Source organism: Halyomorpha halys, unplaced genomic scaffold (genome assembly GCF_000696795.3).
Source record: "Halyomorpha halys isolate HHAL.00 unplaced genomic scaffold, Hhal_1.1 Scaffold164.1, whole genome shotgun sequence".
NCBI classification, from domain to species: Eukaryota; Metazoa; Arthropoda; class Insecta; order Hemiptera; family Pentatomidae; genus Halyomorpha; species Halyomorpha halys.
In genome coordinates this window covers 990571-1000202 of record NW_027108420.1, presented here as the reverse complement: position 1 = coordinate 1000202, position 9632 = coordinate 990571, and the positions used below count along the sequence as shown (strand labels likewise).

General features: G+C 34.8%; 2 protein-coding genes across 2 annotated transcripts; one reads left to right on the top strand and one right to left on the bottom strand.

Moving 5' to 3' along the window:
• The first annotated feature begins 225 nt into the window (after nt 1-225).
• Nucleotides 226-714, top strand: LOC136795610 (uncharacterized). Its single transcript, XM_067046751.1, has one exon. It carries the CDS (start codon nt 226-228, stop codon nt 712-714), a length of 489 nt encoding a protein of 162 aa, XP_066902852.1.
• A 4802-nt stretch (nt 715-5516) lies between these two features.
• On the bottom strand, nt 5517-9124 carry LOC106678836 (pro-resilin). The gene is made up of 2 exons (XM_014417608.2): nt 9050-9124; nt 5517-6351 (listed from the first exon to the last, which is right to left on the bottom strand). Exons 1-2 carry the CDS (start codon nt 9065-9067, stop codon nt 5815-5817), a joined length of 555 nt encoding a protein of 184 aa, XP_014273094.1. The 5' UTR covers nt 9068-9124; the 3' UTR covers nt 5517-5814.
• Nucleotides 9125-9632: the final 508 nt, after the last annotated feature.

Here is a 9632-nt window from a genome sequence, read left to right as displayed (position 1 = left end):
GATAGAAACTAGAACAAAAAACTGGAAACATACAAGTTAGTTACAAGGATATGTTATATATTAGGTGGACATAATGAGGTGATAACGTAGGATAGTTCTCTCTCAAGGCATTCCATATTAATGTAAAAACTAATACTATCAGTCTTATAATTTGTCTTTATTATAATTTCGCTGACATGTTCTTCTGCACTTAATGACTCCCACAATTGCCCAACATTGCAAAACATGGCTGCTATCATGAAGAAAAGAGGAAGAGCTATAGCTCTGCAGTGGATACCAGGCCATGCTGGTATAGATGGTAATGAACAAGCTGACAAGTTGGCTAAGCGCGGTTGTGCAGAGAACCAGCCTGTTCTGCCACTCACCTACAGAACAGTGAAATCACTTATAAGCTCTTATTGTAAGGACAGAACAAATGCTAGACACCAAGTTCAAGCGGAAGGAAAGAAGTGGGAGAGCCTACTGGATAAGGATAAACGAATCCCCGGAAATCTTAGTAGAGCTGAGGTAGTGGCTTGTTTTCGGCTAGAAACAGGACATGATCTGCTCCAAAAACACCTCCATCGAATTGGCATCGTAGATTCCCCGAAATGTCCTCTATGCAACATGGGAGACATGGATGGAGACCATCTTTTGGCGTGTGTTGGTCTAGAAGACGTTGAGCAGGATGCGGACCAACTAAGAGGAAGAGTAAAATTGTATTGGACTGCGTAGGAAAAAAAGAAAAAAAAAAAAAAACCATTGCAAGACAAATAGTACTAGTGATTTTATTTTGTATTTTTGTATTTATGAACTAATAATAGTAGCTTCATTAAGAAATGGTCTGTTTTTGCGGAGTAGTATTAGCACTGCAACCATGCCGTTCAGACCCGAGCACCCAGAGTGTTATGCGGGTCTACTCCATACAAGATTTTGGGACCCATCCAAAAAAGATTTTTGAAAAAGTCTGTAACATAGCGAGAAAGACGTGTTCGAGAGTTTACCAATTTTTATTTGTCAGAGTGTTGTAGTTGTTTGATATGGTCCAGTTGCAGTTTATATTTTAAAAATATGTGGACGACAGCAAACTTAAAAAATGATTGACTCAAATTAAATTTTGTGTGAAATGTTACTTATGTTAGATGGGCTATAGAAGAACTGATTGAGATAAGAAAATTTAAGCGAAATTTAAGTAAAAATTCCAGAAAATGTAGAAGTTAAGGAAGAAAATCGTATACTGGAAAATCAAGTGTATTAACAAGATAATGGTTAACTGTTGGACAAGGTTCATCAAAATAGTTAGAAAAAACGCATGCCACAAATGAAACAGGTAGGTATAAAGGTATTTGAATAGAAAAGAGTGAATTGAATTTAAAGAAGATACGTAATCAATAATTTTCTATATCCAGCAGACGTCTTCGCTTCCAGTTACCAGAGTATCGCATGAGGCTTTGCAAGCGGTGCGAACTCGACCCTCCTCCTGCGGCAAGACAGGATGACGAAGACCCGGGATCCCCGGGAGGCTAGAACAGAAGAGTGAAACCGGAAATGGATGATAACCCCAAGGACTTCCCCACCGTTCGGTTACGTGTGGGAGCAAAGTGAGTCCTCCCTGGCTCTCGCAATTACTCTGAGGGCAGGGAGATTTCGAGCCAGACTTCATAGCCCCGGGACTGTTATGATATCGGCCCACTGTGGTCTATTTGTGATGTTCCGGAGACTGCCAAGCACATCATGGACTGCACCGCCTTTGATGCACGACGGAGTTTGTATAGATGTGGAAAACTGTAGGCCAGCCCATTTAATTCTATGTCGAAGAAGACCTGTTCCTTAATATCCTAAATTTCTAAATAATAAATTCACAAGATAAGGTGCGGAATAGGAAAGAAGCTAAAACGAAAATTTTAACTTATTTCATTAGCACCATCCGATGTTGCTCATATATGCGTAACATGGAACTACTGCTACACACGTATGAACCATATCGAACTGCTGCAAACTGTATTGCTCAAAAGATAAGGAAAGCCGAGAAGGAATAAATAAATAAATTATAATATTCTATGCCTTGTTTTATTACTTACAAAATAATTAGTTATTCATTAAACATGCGTGACATTAAAATAATTAGAACGATTTCACCGCTTGGATGAGCATTTAGTTAGACTGACAAACGATCTGATGCAAACTGACACCGTTCGTGTGATGAATACACACCATCCCAGCATTCGATAAATTACTTCGGAGAAAACCGAGATAACTGCTGTACTCTTGGACTCCAGCCATCAGATTGAATTATTTTGGAATTGAGCTTTGAATGTATTCGGCTGAATCGGCCATAATAAGGAAGTTTAAAGCAGATAAAGAATAAAATCTGTAATAAATTCAAATATAGACCAATTGTATCTATACATTAAAATCAATACATAAATGTAATGGAAATCAATCCTTATTCTAGGACACTTGGTCTCATAGAGGGTAGGCCATGGTAGTACAGGATTTTGTAAAATCAACCAAAGCCCGGATGAACCCTTAGAGCTCCGAAATTAATGATTTTTTGAATATTACTAACATATATTCGTTATAATTAACATATACCAGAAAATTCGTCATTTCAAAAACAAACACCAATAGCCTTCTGTATATTACCGAAAATAATTGCTACATGTTCTTTTTCTTCTTTATAAATAAATTAAATCCTAATTTTTACCGAACAGAAATAATTCCAATAAATAACTGATTTCTACTTCAGTTGCGTTGCATAACGATGAACGACAAGATAGTAAAACGGTATTATTCTGAATTGCTTTTAGAAGAATTTTATTGAAAGTTTAAGCGCTTGGATAATAGGATATTAATTTTATGACGCAATTTTAATCAAAGTAAAATAAAAAAATATGTCTAAAATGAATGACGAAAAATATTTTTAGAAAACAGCATGCTGAAAAATAATAAAAAATAAGCTTTAAAAAAAAAAAAAATCATTTTGGAAGATATAAAAATGATTTTCAATTTAAAATGACACATATCCACTAATCAATAATGGCTTAAATCTCAAAAACATTTCAGATGTGTGTAATCAAGGTTAATTACACACATCTGAAATGTTTAAATTTAAATGTTATATGAATTGTAATAATAAAAAAAAATAGAAAATTAAACCAAAATATAGTTGAAATAAATAAATTAAACACCCGACCTGAGTGTGAGGGGAGGTTACAAATGCTTATTAATAAAATTATATTATAAATGTTTTAATGTCTCATAGGGGTATTATGGTAATTTATTAAAAATTGTTGTTTGTTTAAAATTGCTAAAACCATAAATATAATAAAAACTATTTGTGATAGATTGTCCTTGAGGATGGCCGACACGTCAGACACAATCACAATATTTGTAACCTTCCCCCCACTCAGGCCAGGCATTTAATTTATATATTTAAACTATACTTTGGTTTATTCCTGACACTCCTCCGAGGCGCCTGAAAAGAAGATGGCCACGAGACCTGCTAATATAAAACGTCATTAGAGTGCTACCTATGGGTAGTTTTTCTACACGTCTGTAACTCTTCATTTTAAATGAGAACAAATTTACTAAATGTTTTATAATGTACAGTTGTAAATACCATTATATAAATAAAATAGAAAATATTTTGGTTTAATTTTCTATTTCTTTTATTATTACAATTCATATAAAGGTTAATTATAATAATCAACATTAATTTTATCATGTATTTTTCATAAATTAATTTTACTCAAAATCTCTGCATAGTGTTAGTTCAGATTTCTTGTGTCTGGTTTAAAATTCACTGTATAATTAATGTATTCTGATATGAATGTATTATTTTCTTTATGAATTATTATTACTTTGGGGATTTGTTTATTTTTATTTTTCTATGCTGTGTACTGATTTTAATTTCTTACCTTACTATTCGTGAAAATCTGAGACATATCGGTTTCGGCCTAAGGTTGTTTCATATGGAATGAACAATTTCTCTTCTGGCTTATCGTAACTCAAATGTAATCACTGTTAGGCGCTGAAAAGAAAGGATATTGTCTTAATGTCTTAATCTGCCACGTAAGTTCAATCCTGAACGTAATATTGCTACATCACCAGGAATAAGTTTAAATAAACGTTGAACACTTTCTTGCTTACACAACTTCAAGCTTTTACGAGCTATTTAATTACTCGAGTTGAGGGCTAATTAAAATACCTTAACAAAGATGATTCAGGAGCATAAAGGGGAATTTATTAACGAAAAGTTATTAAAAGAGCTTGCCAGGACTTGTATGGAGTGTGAGCTGTAATACGAGAACACCATTTACAGCAACGACCGTTTAACAAGCATGAGTTATGAATTATTTACCGAAGGGATGGTGGAAGATCGACATTGTGTAATGTTATGTAAGTTGGCGGTGAATTGCTATGTATTCGCAAGGAGGTGAGGGGCGAAATCAACTTGCATAATACACACAACAAAACCATTATCCACGCTTTTCTCCTTACTCAACTAGGGCTCGACGCAGCAATACTGATATGACTGACCATTGCGTCGTATGGTCTCTTTAGTTCATGATACAAATATACATTGAATTACACCTCTTTGGAATTTAATATCAATATTGCTAAGTTATATATAGGGGCTGTGGTTTTAGCAATCATTCACAATTTATATATTTGAAAAATTAATTTTTAGTTAGCAATATCGACATAGATTGATCACCACAATAAATCGTTCATGAACTTAAACAATATTTAAGTATATTTTTTTAAATGAAAATTTCTGACAGAACAATGTTTCAATTATGATTTCGAATTAACATATCAATAACATAAGTCAATTTTACAATTAGCATTTTTAATAAGTTATGTCACGTATTCAGATGAATTCTACAAATTCCAAAATAGCAAGATTTGCAGTCTCTTTTCCGACGAAATCATGATCATTTACTCAGTGCTATGTACAGGAGATAAATGTATAGATTGGATTGGTCTGTCGTTGAATACCCGCTCAAATCATTGGGTCTAAAAATCATGAGCCATGTTGTTAATAATCTTCACTATGGATATATTCATATATATTGGTGAGTTATAATTTCAATTTGTAACATCTAATTTTTAGGAGTTTAACAATGAATAATCTCTAATGATAGTTTTTTTATTTTGATGACAGTAGATATTAGGGTTAAATAGAACGTAATATTGTTAATTTTTTTAAGAAGGTGGATAACTAAAATAGTTATTAACTATTTGTTGGTTGCCGATGTTTCGATCTATAATTGAGGTCTTTATTGGGGCTGTTGTGGGTGGAGATGTAAATGTTTGTTCATTGTTTACATCTTTACACCTTTACACATTACAACACCCCCAATGAAGACCTACAGTGTGGGTTGAAACGTCGGCAATCAATAAATAGTTGAAAACTATTTTCGTTCTTTGCCACAGTCCTGACCATCTACAAATTTACCTATGGTCAATCATATATATAACATATTGATCTGTTGTTTTCAAGGAAAGAGGAGCAATGAATAAGAAAATAGTTCACGGTGGCAAATGTATTTTTTATTTTTTATCTTTTTTTTTGTTTTTTTATAAAAAAATATCACTAAACTTTATACAAACATAAAAAAATATAATAATGAAGCTTGCACAAATTCCAGCCCGGCTACACATTGTGAGAGAATAACAATTTATTAACGAGTGAAGACTTCAGTCAGATATTAATCAATAACGAGCTATGGCCTTTGTGCAAACCCGAGACGAGACCCGTGATGGTGATGCGCGATCGGTGACCGAGATATGTACATGGTGTGGATGGATGGACGACGTGACGCTAGTTTAGAAGGGCACGCCGTAGGATCCGGAAGGGCGGGATGGAGCGCCGTATCCTGATGAAGGTACACTGTAGCTGGTGTAAGATGGGGCGCTGTAGGAGTATCCACCACCGCCGCCTCCGGAGCTCTGTTCGTATTGGGCCACCTGGAGGGCCTGCTTGACGCCTTCAAGATCGACTCCAACTACCCTGCTGATGTACTGGGTGCTGGGCACGCCGTAGCTGGAGGACGGGACGCCATAGCCGGAGGATGGCACTCCGTAGGACGAGCTGGGAGCATATCCGCCGCCACCACCGCCTCCGTGGAGGGAGGAGGATGCAGCTTCGTCCTTAAGGATGATCTTCCTCACTTCCTCGAGGATCTGGCCGTCGACGTATTGGCCTTCGTTGGTATTGGGTCCTGGGGCTACTGGAACGAGGGTGCCGCCGCCAAAGCTGCCACCTCCGTGTCCTCCACCTCCATGGCCCCCGGGCCTGGAGTAGCTGTATCCTCCGCTTACCGGAGGTTCGCCTTTAACCACTGCTACTGCCGCAACCAGACACTAAGCAAGGCAAGGTTGATGTTAACTTACATTAATAAATGGTTAATTATTTGAAAAATAAGAAATAGAAAAAGTAGATTGATCTAAAAACAGTACATCAAGAAAATAAAAAAGAAGAAGAAAAATCTATACTGCTACAAGTCATGAAGGGTCAGAGGCTACGCTCAACCGCCGGATTTTTTCCGAATTAAGGATACGCACCTTATAAAGAGCTGACTTCAAGTAGAGTTCCCGAAGCCACATGGATAACTTACGGCTGTAGTAACAAAATAAACAATTATCTGCCACAACTGGATTTGAACCCGAGTCCTGGGAGTTAGTAGCTCAGCACTTTATTCACTGAGCTACTCTGCTCCTATGTACAAATTCATCCTATCTTTAAAAGGTTGGTCGTGCGTATTTTTTCATATTAACTAATATCAAATTTAACAATCAATTTAACGCAAAATTTATCAGGACTACAGAAGTACATACTCTCGATTGTCAATTATCAACTCGCCAAAGTGTGACATGCATTGGCATATTGGTAAGATCCCACAGAGTGGAATTCAGGTCATAGAAAAGATAAAAGAAAAACGTATGGCTGATAAGCATATAGCATTACTCCATAACAATATAGGAAATCTATGCTCTTTCACTTGACAGTTGAATTTTTCACTAATCATCGGACATATTTAAAGAATAACACATTTTTGCGTTTAAATGATTTGCATTCTTAACAACTTGCACTTAGTACAGTTAGTGATTGGATCTAAACCATTCATAAAGGTGACTAATATTTATATATTAATGCTTTTTGAAAATATTGATATGAATTTACAAATAAAAATCTTTTTAGTACTTCGAATAGTCCACTTAGTAAAAAATGCTTAATTTATTAACTATTTTAATAGGATGATTTCTAAACAAAGATATTTTTTTTTTAAATAATACTTAAATAGAGGCAGGAACAAACACGTACAATCTTCAGCCAATATAAACAAACACGATTGGGACTCGTTAGCATTTACATTTAGATTGAGCAATGTTTACATAAGTTGGCCAACTTCGTGCAAGACTGAAAGTGCCAAGACTTGACGCTGATTCGCTTTTGACTACGCTGGCATTAAGGGTACGGGACGTTCCCTGATGACACTAAAGATGGAATGATCTTTTATCCGAAACATTACGCTGCTTTCCTTATTAATATTTATGAGGTCTTAATTGCTACTGGATTTAGAAAGTTTTAAGGCCATTAGAAACTGGCTTTTGCGTAATCCATTAATACTTCCGACATAAAGTGGGCTCAACTTCATTCATGAAGTATTACTTCATGGTATTGAATTATTACTTTCGATATATTGCTTTTTCGAATTAAAAATCGAATAAAAATTATATTCAATATGATTTACTAAAAGTTTTTCAAAAAAGAAGATATTAGAACTTTTTTTTTTACCGATTTAATAAGATTGTTAGGCTATGACCAAATAAAACCATCTATCAGAATCACAAAAATACATTATTAAAAAAAGAGAAATATTTTGAATTATCTCTTGGTTTAATACGCAAACCATTATAACATATACGAACATGAATTAATATAATAAACCTTTAAATATCCAAAAAAAAAATAAAAACAAAAATTTAATTTAATGCCGAAAAGGTACAGGACTGGAGAAACAAAACAAATATGCTATATTTGGAATTGAATTCTTTAAATTTAATTTCAATTTTTGATTAAGCGAATTGGGGCTAATTCTGTGATTTAAAATAATTAATTTTGTTATTAACCCGACGAAATGACTTTTATTTTTATACTTGATGTAAAGACATCAGCTATTAGCGTTTCTGTATATTAAATTTATTTTTTAAATCCTTTGATTTTGAGTTTCAATTTTCGGAAACAGAAAATGGACAGTGTTTGACCTGATCAATTTTAATTTTGATGAAACATTTATAGTACTTTAACAGAAATTTTGAAGTCAAAAAATGAAGATTTGATACATTTATTTAATCAATCGTTATTTAGAATTAATATAAAGTTTCAGCTAATCAATAAATTATTACATTTTGCACACCCTCCCACAAAAAAAAAAAAAAAAATCGATAAAAATGCAAGTAATTGTTCCACATGACCAAAATTTTTGAATATTTATATGATTACGCATCAGTGCGTAGGAAATAAATTAAATTATTAGAAATCTCAAATTTTGGAATCGTAAACACGCAGTTAACAGAAAATCCTAGCCTATGCGTCAATGTGTGTGGGTTCTTATCCACATGCAAAATCAATCCCTTTTCATAATTATTTAAATTTAATTTCACCATTTGCGCTAAACAGATCGATAAAATCTTACTCTTGTTTCTGGATAGTTATCGTATTAGGGAATATTGGTAATTGACCAGCTTGTATCTGGTGTGAGCTATTGAACAATTAAACTTCCCCACGTCTTGAACTCTCGCGGTTTGATAAAGTAAGCAATGATTTTTGAAAGATGGCTTTTTACACTAATAAATGAAGCAGGTGAATACTAAGCGTCCATTGTTTAAAATTTTGATACTACTGATCCACCTAGTATTGAAGCACCAATCGTGATCATAACTGGAAATGTTTAAATTAACCGCCTTTATAATAAGAGATGGAACTCTTTACAAGAAAGCACACACTGGAAGATAGGATGGTCCCCGAAGATGGCGGACTACTCACTATTACACTCACCAGGAGGAATGCCTTCATGATGATGGATGGTATAATCCTTGAGGGACAGATGAGACTGTGCTTTGGAAGGCCCTGGAGGAGCCTTATATAGGAGGCAGTGGGGAAAGAGGCACCCCCTACCCCCCCTCCGGCCCCAGCATTGTCTCATTGTCGGCTACTTCGCGGTACCTTTCTCTCTCATCCGCTGGCCATCGTTAGTAATGTCCGTCCATCTTCGGGTCAGGTCTTCTGCGCTGGCCGTTTGGTGATGAGCTACTTTATTATATTTCGTTTCGGTATTTCTAATAACATTAAAACAAAAGGTATAGGAACCCTTTAAAAAGAGTTTGCTATTATGATAAATTGGTATCGGAGATCTATAAGTTCGAAATATTTTAAAATTAATTTTTTATCAGCATTCTCATCACTGTTACATACCATAAACGACAAAAAAATACTTCTCAAAATTGTTCGATTGTACCTATACACTGGACTAACAACTGGCTCCAAACTGCCAATACTGCAACAACAATTTGACAATTAGAGAATGCCCATATTTCACATCACACCTCAATAGCTTAGGTATTAAACCCGGATATTTCAA

Excerpts from the sequence above, each read along its gene's own strand:
- LOC136795610 (XM_067046751.1), top strand. The coding sequence starts at position 226 with ATGGCTGCTATCATGAAGAAAAGAGGAAGAGCTATAGCTCTGCAGTGG.